This window comes from Cetorhinus maximus, chromosome 15 (assembly GCF_964194155.1).
Source record: "Cetorhinus maximus chromosome 15, sCetMax3.hap1.1, whole genome shotgun sequence".
In the NCBI taxonomy this organism is placed as follows: domain Eukaryota; kingdom Metazoa; phylum Chordata; class Chondrichthyes; order Lamniformes; family Cetorhinidae; genus Cetorhinus; species Cetorhinus maximus.
The window spans coordinates 88,546,022-88,562,609 of NC_135893.1; the positions used below are offsets into that span (position 1 = coordinate 88,546,022).

Here is a 16,588-nt window from a genome sequence, read left to right on the forward strand (position 1 = left end):
AATGCAGTGCTGTGGGCAGGAGTAGTTTTTAGAACCTGTTTATGATGTGTTTAAGATGTTCTCATGCATTGCTCAAGAAGGAAATCTTCCTTCATAATGGCTATACCTTCATAAAGGTAAGATCTCTGATGAGGTAACTAGATTAAGCTTAGTTTAAAAGCAAAATACTGCGGATGCTGGAAATCTAGAACAAAAACAAAAATACCTGGAAAAACTCAGCAGGTTTGACAGCATCTGCAGAGAGGGATACAGTTGACGTTTCGAGTCCGTATGACCCTTCATCAAAACTAAGACATGAGATGAAATATAAGCTGGTAGAAGGGGGTGGGACAGGAGAGCTTGATAGGGAGCCAGTGATAGGTGGAGGTCAAGAAGAGACTGCCAAAGATGTCATAGACAAAAGGACAAAGGGGTGTTGACGGTGGTGATATTATCTGAAGGATGTGCTAATGGGGACATTAAGGGAAGCAAGTTAGTGGCAGATGGCCCTAGTGCGGGTGGGGTGGGGGGGAAGGGATTGAAATGGGCTAAAAGGTGGAGATGAAACAATAGATCGAAATACATTTAAAAATAGGAGGGAAAAGAAAAATATACAGTTGTAAAAAAAACTCATCGATGCCAACGCCCATCCAGGACCCCCACCCCTGCCCGTCCCTCTGTCCCCATCCCGTCTTCCAATCCCAGCCCCGGCCATGTATTCACCATACCCTCTGACCTTCCCCTCTCTGTTGCTGAATGTTCAGTGCTCAGCAAAGGACTCAGTTTCATACCCTTACGCCCTCACCTCAATGAATTTCAGGCTCGGCACGATGCTGAACTCTTCTTCCACTGCCTTCATCTCCGTGCTCACTTCTTTGCGCAGGAGTCCTCTCCCCATTCAACGGATCCTTTTACCCGCCTCCAATATTCTCCCTCCACCTGGACCCCTCCCTGTGGATTTTTACCTGCTCTTGATCTTTTCATTGAGAACTGTCGGCGTGACATCAGTCATCTCAATTTCTCTGCTCCTCTCACCCACTCTAACCTGTCTCTTTCTGAACTTGCTGCACTCCGTTCTCTCAGGTCCAACCCTGACTTTGTCATCAAACCTGCTGACAAGGCTGGTGCTGTTGTTGTCTGGCTCACTGACCTCTACCTCGCAGAGGCTGAGCGTCAACTCGCAGACACTTCCTCCTACCTCCCCCTGGACCGTGACCCCACCACTGAACATCAAGCCATTGTTTCCGGGACTGTCACTGACCTCATCTCCTCTGGAGATCTTCCATCCACAGCTTCCAACCTCATAGTCTCCCAACCTCGGACAGCCCGCTTCTACCTCCTTCACAAAATCCACAAACAGGACTGTCCTAGCAGACCAATCATGTCAGCTTGTTCCTGCCCCACGGAACTCATTTCTTGCTATCTTGACTCCATTCTCTCTCCCCTTGTCCAGTCTCTTCCCTTCTACATCCGCAATTCCTCTCTCGCCCTACATCATATCAACAATTTTCTGTACTCTGGCCCCAACTGCCTGCTCTTCACCATGGACGCCCAATCCCTCTACACCTCCAACCCCCACCAGGATGGTCTGAGGGCTCTCGGCTCCTTCCTCGAACAGAGGCCGGAACAATCCCCATCCACCACTACTCTCTTCCGTCTGGCTGAACTTGTTCTCTCACTGAACAATTTCTCCTTAAACTCGTCTCACTTCCTCCAAATAAAAGGTGTGGCTATGGGTACCCGCATGGGCCCCAGTTATGCCTGTCTCTTTATGGGATATGTGGAACATTCCTTGTTCCAGTCCTGCTCAGGCCCCCTCCCACAACTATTTCTCCGGTACATCGATGACTGATTTGGTGCCACTTCATGCTCTCGTCTGGATCTGGAAAAATTTATTAATTTTGCTTCCAATTTCCACCCCTCCATCATTTTCACGTGGTCCATCACTGACACCTCCCTTCCCTTCCTTGACCTCTCAGTCTCAATTTCTGGTGATAGGCTATCCACCAATATTCATTACAAGCCTACCGACTCCCACAGCTACCTCGACTACAGCTCCTCACACCCCATACCCTGTAAGGACTCCATCCCGTTCTCTCAGTTCCTTTGCCTCCGTCGCATCTGTTCTGATGATGCCACTTTCCAAAACAGTTCCTCTGACATGTCTTCCTTCTTCCTTCACCGAGGTTTTCCACCCATGGTGGTTGACAGGGCCCTCAACCGTGTCCGGCCCATTTCGCACGCATCCGCCCTCACACCTTCCTCTCCCTCCCAGAACCATGATAGGGTCCCCCTTGTCCTCACTTATCACCCCACCAGCCTCCGCGTTCAAAGGATCATCCTCCACCAACTCCAGCATGATGCCACCACCAAACACATCTTCCCTTCACCCCCACCTGGGGGCTTTCCGCAAGGATCGTTCCCTCAGGGACACCTTGGTCCACTCCTCCATCACCCCCTACACCTCAACCCCCTCCCACGGCATCTTCCCATGCAACTGCAGAAGGTGCAACACCTGCCCCTTTACTTCCCCCTTCCTCACCGCCCAAGGGCCCAAACACTCCTTTCAAGTGAAGCAGCACTTCACTTGCACTTCCCTCAATTTAGTCTACTGCATTCGTTGCTCCCAATGCGGTCCCCACTACATTGGAGAGACCAAACGCAGACTGGGTGACCGCTCTGCGGAACACCTTCGGTCTGTCCGCAAGCATGACCCAGACCTCCCTGTCGCTTGCCATTTCAACACACCACCCTGCTCTCATGCCCACATGTCCGTCCTTGGCCTGCTGCAATGTTCCAGTGAAGCTCAACACAAACTGGAGGAACAGCACCTCATCTTCCGACTGGGCACTTTACCGTCTTCCGAACTTAATATTGAGTTCAACAATTTCAGATCATGAACACTCTCCTCCATCCCCGCCCCCTTTCCGATCCCCCCTTTTCCAATAATGTATCATTTTTTTACAACTATATTTTTTTCTTTTCCCACCTATTTTTAAAGTTATTTCGATCTATTGTTTCATCTCCACCTTTTAGCCCATTTCGATCCCTTCCCCCACCCCACCTATACTAGGGCCATCTGCCACTAGCTTGCTTCCCTTAATGTCCCCGTTAGCACATCCTTTAGATAATATCATCACCGTCAACACCCCTTTGTCCTTATGTCTATGACATCTTTGGCAGTCTCTTCTTGGCCTCCACCTATCACTGGCCCCCTATCGAGCTCTCCTGTCCCACCCCCTTCTACCAGTTTATATTTAATCTCATTTCTATATGTCCTAAACTTAGTTTATTGATTTTCCAAAACTAAAGAAAACTTTAACAAAACTTTTTCCTAAGTATTTTTTTTCTATCATTTGCTTCTTTAATGGATTAAGCTTCTGTACATATAAGTTGATAAGCTGAGTGTGTGATTTTGGTGACAATATTTGAATAAATAAAGCATATGGGCAATCAAAAACTTAGGTTGCACAAGATAAATTTACATCAGCTGACCTTTTTATTTTATGAGGTCTTATTATAGCTAAATAAGGTAACATTAAAATTATCTAAGCAATCTCAACTATTTAGTTAAATGGAATTCTAGACATAACTGAAGTGAAGCCATGATTATAAATTACCCTTTAATGATAATAAATTTCTAATGAGTTATGGAAACTGTGTGGGGGAGCAGAGAGGCAGTGAATTAACAAAAGTTGCAAAACTGCTAGGTAGAAATTAAAAACACTATTGAGATACAGGGTGGATGTGAAGAGTTTTAGGTATTAAGTTTATATTAAGTTTGAATTACTGCTAGGAGAATTTGTGATATTCGAGGGGCCCTGGGTGTGGATTGTTTTTATTACAATAAAAGATATTTTGTAACCGTAATGAACTGAAATGTGGCTTTCACTGTACTTTTATTGTAACTATACATTATGCAACTTTTATTCATATAGCATATAAATTAAAAGCGGTATATACTCAATTTTGTGCCAAACATGTTGACATTTGACTGGATTATTATCCAGTGAAGATTGGCTGCCAGTGAACACCAACTGAAATGCTAAATAATAACACTGCTTGAATTCTGTTGTTGGACTAAGATACCTATAATCATTTTAGTGTATTAAAATAATTTCCAGTAGAACAAAGCATAGCACTTTTAAAACACGTTAAATCAGATTAAAATTAATTTGCAGAATTTTGATTTTTCCAGTGTCCAAAGTTCCATACAGTGTTGGGCGGGAAACCCTTGACACAGATCAAATTGTATATATGAAAATTGTATATTGTGTTAATCAATACAAAACTTTAACCATCAGGATACCATTACTGTAATAAATTTGTGAAAGGGTTCATTTGAGAGAATCTCCATCTAAGCTCCTGATTACTAATGATTTTTGTTTTCTTTCCTTTCTGTTTATTAGATTAAGTCTTAAGCTTTTAATTCTGTACTATTTTTAATTCTAGTATCTAGATCGAATAGGTCAGATTTTCTTTGGAGTTGCACCAAGACAGACATCCTCATACGGGGGATTATTAGGTAAGTTAAGCATGGAGCCACTTACATTGATTACTTTCTTCAATTGTTGTTTAATCCACCTGCATCCAACATGTATATGGACAACTACAACTCCTATTTAGTGAGGTGTAGACAGTGTAGTTAAGAAAACAAATCATATATGGATGCCTGTTATTAAGGTCATTATGCCTATGAACTACAACCCATTGGAACAACAAAAGGTTTTGCGTATATTTCTTTTTGAATTTTGTGCTCTTTAAGGTTGAAGGATATTACTGCCCATTTGCATTTCAGAGAAACACTGTTAGCGTTAAGTTCTAACAGATCAGATGTGGTTAGGTGGAGTTGAACTCCCATCTAATCAGATCCAGCAGTTCAACCTCAGTACTGCACCAGTGTGACTTTTTTTTTCTTATACCAGTCATCCTGTGGCACTCTGTGCTGAGTGTCATAAAGGTTTTGAGTTATCAATCCCTGCCCAGTTGGGTTTGTATTCCTTTGAGTTTAGAAGTTTAAGTGATGATCTAATTGCAATTTTTAAAATGATAAAGGAATTGAATAGCATAGATACATAGAAACTGTTTGAGAATCCAGAACAAGAGGATGCAATGTTAAAATTAGAGCTGGGCCATTTAGAATTTAAATTAGGAAGCGTTTTTTCCATACACCAGGACTGGAAATATCTACTCTGGCTGTGGATGCCAGGTCAATTGAAATTTTCATGGCAGAAGTTAATAGATCTTTGTTAAGTAAAGTTATCAAGGGATCTGGAACAAAGATACGTAATTGGAGTAGAGATACAGATCAACCATCATCTAATTGAATGGCAGAATAGGCTTGAGGGATTGAAAGGTCTGCAATGTTCCCATGTTTGCTCAAGTTATTTTGTAACAAGGATAGAGAGGAGCCTGTAATTCCATCAATTTAGAGTGGATTTCAACAATCTGTAATATCTGTCTCCTCCCACATTCCCATGTAATTTTTAAAATTATATTTTCTTTGTTCTTGGATGTGGGTAACATTTTCCATAGCCCATGTTTATTGTCCATCCTACTTGCCTTGAGCAGGTGGTATTGGGCCTTTTTCTTGAACCGCTGCAACCCTTATGGTGATGGTGTTTCTACAGACATGTTAGGTTGGGAATATTGACCTACCCGGGATGAAGGAACAGTTCTATATGTTCAAGTCAGGATGACGTGTGACTTGGAGGAAACTTGGAGATGAGGGAAGAGAGGTGCTCTTGAAGTAACCTTGGTGACTCGCTGCAATGCACCCTGCATACAGTGTACACTGCAGCCCCTGTAATAGAAGGAATGGACAGTTCAGCCCAGTGACAGCAACACTGATGAAGCAGACTCCAGGCAAGTGGAGAGCATGCCCATCACACCCCTGACCTGTGCCTTGTAAATGGTGCCCAGGCTTTGGGGAGTCAGGGGGTGAGTCACTCGCCATAGAATTCCCTCTGACCTGCTCTTATAGCCACAGTATTTATATTGCTGGCCCAGTTCAGTTTCTGATCAACGGTAACCCCGAGGATGTTGATAATTGGAGATTCAGCGATGATAATGCCATTCAATGTCATAGGGAGGTGGTTGGATTCTCTCTTGTTGGATATGGTCATTTCCTGGTGCATGTGTGGCATGAATGTTACTTGCCACTTATCAGCCCAAGCCTGAATGTTACCCAGGTCTTGCTGCAAATGGGCACAGACTCTTCCAGTATCTGAGTCATTGCAAATGGTGCTCAACATTGTGCTATCATTAGCAAACATCCCCACTTCTGACCTTATGATGGGAGGGATGGTCATTGATGAAGCAGTTGAAGATGGTTGCACCTAGGACACTACCGAGGAACTCCTGCAGTGATGTCCTGGGGCTGAGATGATTGATCTCCAACAACCATAACCATCTTCCTTTGTGCTAGCTATGACTCCACCCAATGGAGAGTTTTCCCTCTTATTCCCATTGACTCCAGTTTTGCTAAGGCCCCTTGATGCTATACTTGCTCAGATGCTGTCTTGATGTCAAGGGCAGTCACTCTAACCTCACCTCTTGAGTTAAGTTCTTTTGTCCATGTTTGGACCAAGGCCATAGTGAGCTCAGGAGCTGAGTGGTCCTGACGGTACCCAAACTGAGCGTCATTGAGCATTTTATTGCTGAGTAAGTGCCGCTTGATAGCACTGTTGATGACACCTTCCAATAGAGAGGCACTAATGGAGAGACATGGGAACTTTGGGATGCACAAAAGTTCGGAACTGGAGTAACTTCAGTGAGTTGTAGGGTTGGAGAATTGCGGAGATAGAAGGGCAAGCTTATGAAGGGATTTAATCATGTGGATGAGAATTTTAAACATAAGTTGGGGGGAAAAGGAACCAATGTAGGTCAAGAGCACAGAAGTTGAATGGTGAGTGAAACTTGGATAGGGCGCAAGCAGTAGAGGTTTGGATGAGCTGAAATGTATGCAGGGCGGAAAATGGCAACCAGGCAAGCATAGGAATAGTCGAATCTGGAGGTGGCAAATGTATGAATGAAGATTTTAGTAGTAGATGGGCTGAGGCAGCATGCTGATGGGTGGTGGAAGTAAGCAATCTTTGTGATGGGGATGAAATTGCAAACCAGCTGGTTCAGCCTGAGATGGTGCCTGGGGAGAGGGTTAGAATTGGTGGCAAGGTGAAAGTTAGTCACAAGGGCTGAAATTGATTATATTGATTTTTCCAGTGTTTAACTGAAGGAAATTGCAGTGCATTCAAGACTGTAATGTTGGACAAGTGGGCTGACAACACTGAGGCAGTGATTTCAAAAGAAGACATGCATTTTGAAACAACGCATGCATGGATTTTGCTAATATCGGAAGTTTTAATTTATGGGATGTGGGCGTCGCTGGCTAGGTCAGCATTTATTGTCCATCCCAAATTGCCCTTGAGAAGGTGGTGGTGAGCTGCCGCCTTGAACCGCTGCACTCCATGTGGTGTAGGTACACCCATAGTGCTGCTAGGGAGGGAGTTCCAGGATTTTGACCCAGTGACAGTGAAGGAACGGTGATATATTTCCAAGTAAGGATGGTGAGTGACTTAGAGATGAAGGAGTATGATATATTGAGTCTGTTATAATGGCGCAGTTTTTGATTGGTTGTCAAATGTGGCATAGTTACTGTAGTACTTTTGTGATTAAAAAATCTACCAGTTTATCTTTCTCCTTTCTGATGGTGTTCTTGTATCTCACTTATCTCAGTTTCCATGGAGTTGACTGTTGTGTTGGTGGAGGGAAGGAATGGTGGGGGGATGGAGTAGGTGGTCAAGAAGTGGCTCAGGCCAGGGCAGGCAGACAATAATTGAAAAATTATTAAATGTAAGAATTACACATGTTTTATCTTGCATTGCATGGATGCTATAAGTGTGACGGACTTGCCCAGGGGAGTACTGCATCCTTCAAATTTAAATATTCAAAAAGCATCGAGAGGAGAATCTCTGTCAAATTGAGGTTAGTTGGATTGAAAGAGTTCCTGGAGGTCCGGTTGACTGCTGATCACTATATAAACCAGGTTTGATGTTGTATGGGTTACACGCTATGCAACATCAAACCGGAGTGATGTGAGACCAGCTCCCCCAACAAATCTCTGCTTCTCTGAGTGTTGGCTAACACTCCCAAATTAGTGTCATTGCAAAGCTCAAATTCCTTCACCTTAATACTAGATTGGAAATTTGTATATAACTTTAGAGAATGTTACGAACTAGTTGCCAACAATAGTCAAGGCATTCCAAAACTGAAAAATGGCTACATTTATAATAATAATTAAATGTATCAGCATTTTTAATGTGATTTTATTTATTTCTGCTCCTTTCCCCTATCTTAATTCTCTTTTATATTAAAAAAATGAATTTATTTGAACTGAATTTAGATAGGGATGGGATAAAACATTAACAAACAATGTAAATGATATTTGCAAATGGAACTAACATTCAGGTTAAGAGAAAATGTAAATATAATGAATTCAAATAAAGATAAGACTTTAAAGGACAAACTTACTTTTACGCAAGAGAGGTTATGAACAGACTGCGTGTGGTTGAGGTATACTTTGCTAGGCAAAGATTATTGACACTGGTGTAAGAGAAACCTGACTACAAGCAGAACATTGAAAAGACATTGATCTAAGATGCTGTGCAATAAGTGTAAAGATAATCCAATTGAGCTAAATGGGGCAATGTGCATGGGCGGGGGGAGGGCTGATACTTTTGGGAAGGGATCATCAGTTGGAAGAAAACAGAAAGGAGAGAAGTAGAAGAAACATGGAACAATTTGGTAATGAAATAGGTAACAAAATAATAACTGGCTATTGATTTGGGTGAATTTGATTAGTACCTGTGACAGCACTGAAGTACCAATATTGTGGTGGTACAAGATTTGTGCCCATGATTATCCAACACTGTTGAGCTCCCTGCCTCATTCATGTCATTGTTGAGGAATGCTGAGAGTGGCCAGGCACTACTCCACAGGAGAAAAAGAAAGGCTGTCTGTGGGTTCTTCTTGCACATCCCAGGACACCAATTTTTAGAGAGACAAATGCAAACACCTGGTACCAGAGAACCAGGCATTTTTTTGCTATTTGTGTAGTGATGGTATTGAAAGGGGCTTTGGATAAAATAGAATGGCCTGATGTGATTCGATGATCTTTTACCAAAAGGAAAAGTGATTTAGGTGTGATTGTCAGCCATCCACTGAATTTATTCAGCTAATGCAACACTGTTATCATCAAAGCTAATCAAGTACTAGAATGCATTTCAAGGGCACCTGGTTCTGTCAGTAAAGGTCACTTCCATTGAGCATAGCCATTTAGCAAGACTACATTTTGAATATTGAGCGGAGTTTTGAACACACTAAGGACATTGGTGAGGATTCAAAGACAATTTCCCAAAAATGATTCCAGTACTTAAGAGTTCTTAAATGATGAATAGCTGACAGAATCAAACTTGTTTTTCATAGAGTAAAGATTAAGGGATGCTGTGATCCAGTTCTTTAACATGCAGAAAGGTGTGGATATACTTGGTTGAAATGCTGCTGAAGGGTGTGACAGGTTGATCTTGTGTTCTTTGACTGTGTTGAAGATTTACTGTCAGCTATGGAATGATGGATTGATAATCTGGTGTTTTTTGCAGTTACTTTTTAAAGTCTCAGAACCATATTGAAATTTTATGTTAGAAATGTTGCTTTTTTTATCAATCAACTGCAGAGAATTAAGGTGGAAAGTTGAGTCATCGCAAGTATGGATTGTACGTGTTCCATAAGATGAATTTAAACATATTGAATAGGCTTTTTGTTATTTCATCTGTCCCTGTTAAGAGGGTGACACTGCAGTGTCTGGCCAAGTGGTCAAGTATGATGTATGTTTCTACCAGAATGTATATTTGGACACTACTAAAGGATTCCCTTCCCAAGGCAGATATTCTGCCCCTCTAATCAATCTCCTGACGAGGTTGGAAAAGATTGCCCTCTGAGGACACACATTTACGGGCTGGATTTTGTTGGGGCAGTGGTGGCCCCATGGAAAACCAGGGGCAGCCCCTCTGCAGCCGTTTTGGGTAATCCCAACCGGAGTCTGTGGCAGTGAGGCAGCTAATAAGCTGCCATCATGGTTTCTGTCCTTTTAAGAGATAAGAGCCTGTCTGCAAGAGCTGATACCAATCAGAGGGCTGACAGCTCTTCAGTACTAGTTGTGCCTCAGGGAATGGTGGACACTGCTGGGACTGCACCCAGTCCAGGGAAGCAGCATGGACAATGCCCTCAGAAGAAGGTAAGTGGGGTCAGAGTCGTTGGAGGTCAGACAGGCCAGCACTGGTGAGGGGTGGGAATTGATAGGGGTGGTGTGGGGACTATCATTGCTGTTGGGCACCTCAGATCCATAGATTGCTTAATCAGGGGAGCTTCCCCAACCCTTATTTGGCTATTTAAGGGCCTCAATTGGCCTTTGGGCAAAAAGACCATCCTCCACCTCCCCTGCCAGTGATAAAATTCCATGGTAGCGAGCACACAGACCGCACCCCCCCCCCCCCCCCAATATTTTTCAGTCCTACCCAGTCCGCTACTGAGGACCCCATAAAATTCAGTCTGAACATGTGTGTAAACACTCATTTGCACATGTATGCACATACACACTCATTTTGCCATGCAGGACAGTTGGGAGTGCAAAAGAGAAGTGTTACAATGCCTTCGCTGGTGGGAGGGCATAATTACAACGTGACAAATTTCCATTGGCAGTTTCGATTGTAATTGTGGACACTCAAGTTTTTAGTGGAATTTGTCAACACTGGAAATGCATCCAGTTGTAAGATTTTTGATAGATTATAGATGCTTCTATTAATATAATAAATGGTTTGCACCATATGAACTTGAAGCAGTTTTGCCCTTCATCCAAAGGGAATTGGCATTATCAAATATTAGAAAAAAAAAATCAGATGGACTACATTTTCTTAGCCAAGTATTGAACTTTTATAGTTTTTATATTCCCTTCGCAGGAAACCTTTTGAACAGCCTGATGGGTGCAGGAGAGGATGATGAGGTGGATGGTGAAGGACCAGAAGATGTTAATCCTATTGATCTTGACTAAGAAGAAAACTAACTTTCTGATCTAAAGGTCTAAAGACAATATTCCACTGAAGTGTCTACAGAATGATCTGCTTATACAAGAAATAGAAACAGCTATACCATGGGACATTTTATATGACAGTTTCACATCTGAGCATCTGCAAAGAGCTTTCTTTCCCTTTCTACTGAAGGAGGTGCAAAGGATGTTTCCTATTACTGTCTCTATTGGAAATGCTGTATTATTTATGTTCAGTAGATATTTCATGATTTAAAGAACAGGTTCCAATTGGCTGTGTGTTGACTGATGTAATAAGTTTTGTCTTTTTAGATTAATTTACATAAGATTTAAATACTTTACAGCTTTGTACTGGGAACTGGTACACATGGCACTACACATGGATGGTCTCAACTGTATGATGTAAAACCATGCAAAAGATGCTCATCACAGAGTAAATTTTGCCAACTGGAGTCGAGACATCTCAAGTTGCTAAAACTAGCTCTTGTTTAACACGTCAGAGCGGCTGTCAATAGGAACAAAAGAAAAGCTGTAGGGATCAGCAGCACTTGATTTAACTTACACAATTGGTGTAGCTGTTGCGCACAGATTACAAAAAATCATGCACAAAAATGGGCTTAATTATTTCTGAACCAATAAACAACATTAAAGAAGATTGTTGTCACCCTGACTTTATTTGAGGTGGTAAATTATATTCTAATGTAAGTAAAATGCATACAGCTGCCACAAGAATGCTGTAAATACTTTGTTGGGGCTGGTTCTGCATGTTAAAGGTTTGCATGCCAGAAACTTGAATACTTTTTAAACATTGACATTTCAAGTGCTGGAACTTGTTAAAGAAAATTTGCACAATGACTCCTTAATCAGGAACTGGGTTTGTCTTGTAGTGAAATGCAAGGACCTGATTTAATTGGAGCCAGTAACACACACAATTTAGAGTAATTGTACATTATGCTTTATAGATCTGGTAACCATATCTAATTGTTTTTCCACCAAGCACTCTGTAATTCATGGCCTATGAAATGTTCACAAAGGTTAAATCTAAGGGGGATTAAATGGCAGCCTTTTAAACAATGGAAGATATTCCTCTTTAAGTGATATTTTTGTGCATAAGTTGGACTGTTGCTTTTTTAATACTTGTATTTATCATTAAAGAAAAATAATTAGTCTCCTTGTTTGATACAAAGTCAGAACTTTGCCTTGAGGTGGAATGTTTACAGTATTTAATATGATAAAACTTTTTTTTAACTACAGTTAAGTATTCACATGGGATAGTAGCATGCAAAACACAGGGCACTCTGTAGTATGTTGTACATGAAATAAGAATCTGTAATATTTCCAAGATTGTTGCACTTAGCTTTTATTTTAAATTGACCATCTGACAAATTATTTGTTTCAAATGCATGAAGAAAAAGGCTTTGTTAATATGAATGACTAGTGTAGAATTAACACATCGTACAGATCCAGTCTAGCTAGCTTCCACAGAAGCAGTTTCTGTCTGATGCTTCCATTCCCTCTTATTAAAAGCTGCCCTGTGCAAGCACTGTTGTGACAGCTAGATTTGTTCTGCAAATATTCAGCAGAGGGCACTAGAATTTGATTTTGACATACCATATATAACTCGTGTAAAAGTCGAATTTTTGAGACCAATTTTTTTAGGCCAAAAGTCATGGAGTTGACTTAGTTTTCGAGGCCTTCACATGCGTGCTTGATTTGGGCCCAAGTGAAATCCAAAAAAAGACGATTGCAATGGAACAAAGTAAAAACCAACAATGCTAAAGAATTCATATTAATTATCATCCATAATCCGATCACTTTAAACTTGAATAAATAAAAACAAAAAAATGCTTTAAGCGTTTATTTGCTGGCACTCAATTAGATTAGTATTTATGCATTTACAATGAAATTGAGTCATTAACATCCCCAGGATTATACTTTGGTTCTGAAATTTTTGGGCTTTGATCCCTGAAAAACTAGGGTCAACTTATACATGAGATAAATGAAAAATTGTTTTATTAAGCCAAAATTGACACGGTCAACTTTTATGAGATTGATCTTTACACGAGTATATAAGATAGATACATCTTTGAGCACACCTACTACATATGGAAATTCTTTTAACACGATTTTATAACTGAGCCTGAATGATTTTGTAGTTTATGGATTTATTTTACCATATTGATCTCTGTCAGAGCTAATCTGTGATTTAATATTTTTCTAAAAAACTGAATCCAGCCTAAACTGTGAAGCTGGAAAATGCAGAAGCTGTCTTCAAACATACTCTTAATGGAAAAATGGCAGCTTGATCAATTTGTTAACTGTAAACTTTGGATTGAATGTAGAATCATAGCCCAGAAGGAGGCCATTCAGTCCATTGTGCCTATGGCAGCTCTTTCTGTGTGAAGATGCCCTGTGAGCATAGAATCTTGAGTTGTTACAGAAGGAAGCCATTCGACCTGTCATGCCTGTGTGGCTCTGTGTAACTGCAAATCAGCTAGTGCTATTCCCCCACCTTAACCTTAGTCCTGCAAATTTTTTTCTCTTCTGAAAGACAAGATTGAATCTATCTCCACCACCCTCTCAGGCAGTGCATTCTAGATTCTAGCTACTTGCTGCATAAAAAAAGTTTTTTTTCTCTTATCGCCTTTGGTTCTTTTGCCATTCACCTTAAATCAGTGTCCTCAGGTTCTTGATCCTTCTGCCAATGGGAATGATTTCTCCTTATCTATTCTTCTATTTACTTAATAAGATTCATATAGAGTAAGATATCCAGCTTCCTTTAGACTACAAACCAACCATCTGCTGTGCCATCCTGATATGCTGCCAATCACAGCCAGCAACACTGACCAGTGTCACCAGCAGCATTTTCCTAGGTTGCGGCTAGGGCTTGTGGCATCTCGTTGACTGCTGTGCTGTTTGTGATGCAATCAACCATTTAATCCTCCATCAACATCTCCCTACCATATTGTACTTCCATGCTACCATCGTCTCCTTGTAACATGCCTATCAAGTACATCCTACCAGAGGCCCACTCATCACCTGGGAAATATGAGGTCAGTTTTCACTACATATGCTGATAAAACACATAGCTCTGTCTTCTGTTGACCTTAGGACTGCTGATAGTCTCTCCAACTCCATTTCTGATAGTAGTTCTGATTGAACCAAAACCCTCAAGCTGAAATAGAGCCATCTTCACATTGCTAACCTTGCCCTGCAGTTATGATTAAAAATGTCCCCTTTATATTTAGATTTTAGCATAGCAAGAGAGAGTAATTCATCCAGTGGCGTGGGGAATGTGGAAGGGTCAGAAATTGAATTAATTAGAGGAAGCAAAAAGTTGTGGACAGAGCTGCTTGAGAATGGAGAGAGGAATTAGTTATAAAACATTTATGCAAATGTATTCAAATCTGACAGCCAATTGAAATAAATAGCATTACAAGGGCACTAAACATTTTATTTTCAAATTTTACTTGAAAATTATGTTTTTAAAAAACTGGAGAAATAGAGAAATTGTGTGTTGCTCATTTAATGAAAATGTTTACTGATTTATAATTATTACAGGATTCTGACTGCATGGTGTGCAGAACGTTTATTACCCTGTATTTTGCTCAGTCACCTTAAAATATTGCATGAAGAGGAAACAGCTTGCATAGAGAAAGAGAAGCCATCAAAGCATCTCATAACTTTTCAGATGGTTTGATGTTGATTTTTCTTGAGGTAAGTTGTAATTTCTAACCAGAGGTGGATTACATGCAATACTTGGTTCCATGACTACCATTTGCAGTTCAACTAAAGATCAGAAAGGGCTGTTGCAGTTTTCAGCAAAGGAAACATGTATTTTGAAAGCCTGAATGAAAACTACCATTGATAGTGTCTATCTACAGGTCTACAGCACAGAAAAAGGCCCTTCGGCCCATCAAGCCTGCGCCGGTCAAACAAGTACCTAACTATTCTAATCCTATTTTCCAGCACTAGGCCCATAGCTTTGTATGCCATGGCATCACAAGTGCACATCCAAATACTTCTAAATGTTACGAGGGTTTCTGCCTCTACTACCCTTTCAGGCAGTGACTTCCAGATTCCCACCACCCTCAGTGAAAAAATTCTTCCTCACACCCCCTCTAAATCTCCTGCCCCTTACCTTAAATCTATGCCCCCTGGTTATTGATCCCTCCACCAAGGGGAAAAGTTCCTTCCTGTCTACCCTATCTATGCCCCTCAATTTTATACACCTCAATCATGTCCCCCCTCAATCTCCTCTGCTCCAGGGAAAATAACACCAGTCGATCCAATCTCTCTTCATAACTAAAACTCTCCAACCCAGGCAACATCCTGGTAAAGCTCCTCTGCACTCCAGTGCAATCACATCCTTCCTATAATGCAGATTCTAGAACTGCATGCAATACTCTAGCTGTGGCCTAACCAGTCCTAAAGAGAGTGGGATTAACTGGTAGCCTTTTAAACACCTGAATAGTTGCTGAGCATTATGCTTCAATATCTCACTGCTTTGTTCCCTGAATACTCTTTTTTAAAAAAATAACCTTTCTACTAAATCTGCAGTTGTGCTGTATTATTCAATCGGAATAAACTGTAGACCAGTTCACTGGAAACCCAAGGTCAACTTTTATATACCATTTAATTTTGGGGTTTATATTTTTTGTCAGGGCAAATGCTTCATACTTGCTAAAGATAAGTGAGTAACCACAAGTATTTTTCTTGCCCACCATTCCCGTAGACTGCCCCAGGAACCAAGTGAACACTATTCCAGAAGGCCCATTTGTTTCAATTGTAATTGCAGTGAAGATTTGCATTTTTATAGCATCTGATCAGGTCATATCTCTGTTGTGTGAGCAAATTCAGCAGTAATGTGGGGCACAATAAAACTGCACATGAACAATGATGAGTTTTTTGTGGACATCACTGGCAAGGCCAACATTTATTGATCATCTCTAATTGACCTTGAGGAGATGGTGGTGAGCCACCTTCTTGAACAGCTGCAGCCCTTGTGGTGTAGGTACATCCAGTATCGTTTGAGAGGGAGTTCCAGGATTTTGACCCCATGACACTGAAAGAATGATGATAAAAACAAAAAACTACTGCGGATGCTGGAAATCCAAAACAAAAACAGAATTACCTGGAAAAACTCAGCAAGTCTGGCAGCATCGGCGGAGAAGAAAAGAGTCGACGTTTCGAGTCCTCATGACCCTTCAGCAGAACTGAGTGTAATTAGGAGAGGGGTGAAATATAAGCTGGTTTAAGGTGGAGAGAGAGAAGTTGAGGGTGGGGGGGTGGTTGTAGGGACAAGCAAGCAGTGATAGGAGCAGATATTCAAAAGATGTCACAGACAAAAGGATCAAAGAGGTGCTGAAGGTGGTGATATTATCTAAGAAAATGTGCTAATTAAGAATGGATGGCAGGACACTCAAGGTACAGCTCTAGTGGGGGTGGGGTGGAAAGACTGACAAGGTATTAGTTGTAGATTTAAAAATAATGGAAATAGGTGGGAAAAGA

At 41.2% G+C, this 16,588-nt stretch overlaps 1 protein-coding gene across 2 annotated transcripts in view; it reads left to right on the forward strand.

The window, feature by feature from the left end:
- get4 (guided entry of tail-anchored proteins factor 4) overlaps positions 1–12,246 on the forward strand; it is a 31,682-nt gene extending 19,436 nt beyond the window's left edge. The window contains exons 8-9 of one of the 2 annotated variants that reach the window (XM_078558891.1): positions 4,432–4,504; positions 10,972–12,246. In XM_078558891.1, the coding sequence (XP_078415017.1) occupies positions 4,432–4,504; positions 10,972–11,003 (105 nt within the window). In that variant the 3' untranslated portion in view covers positions 11,004–12,246. The remainder of the gene's footprint in view (positions 1–4,431; positions 4,505–10,971) is intronic. The other variant, XM_078558890.1, reaches the window with a different exon arrangement.
- Positions 12,247–16,588: the final 4,342 nt, after the last annotated feature.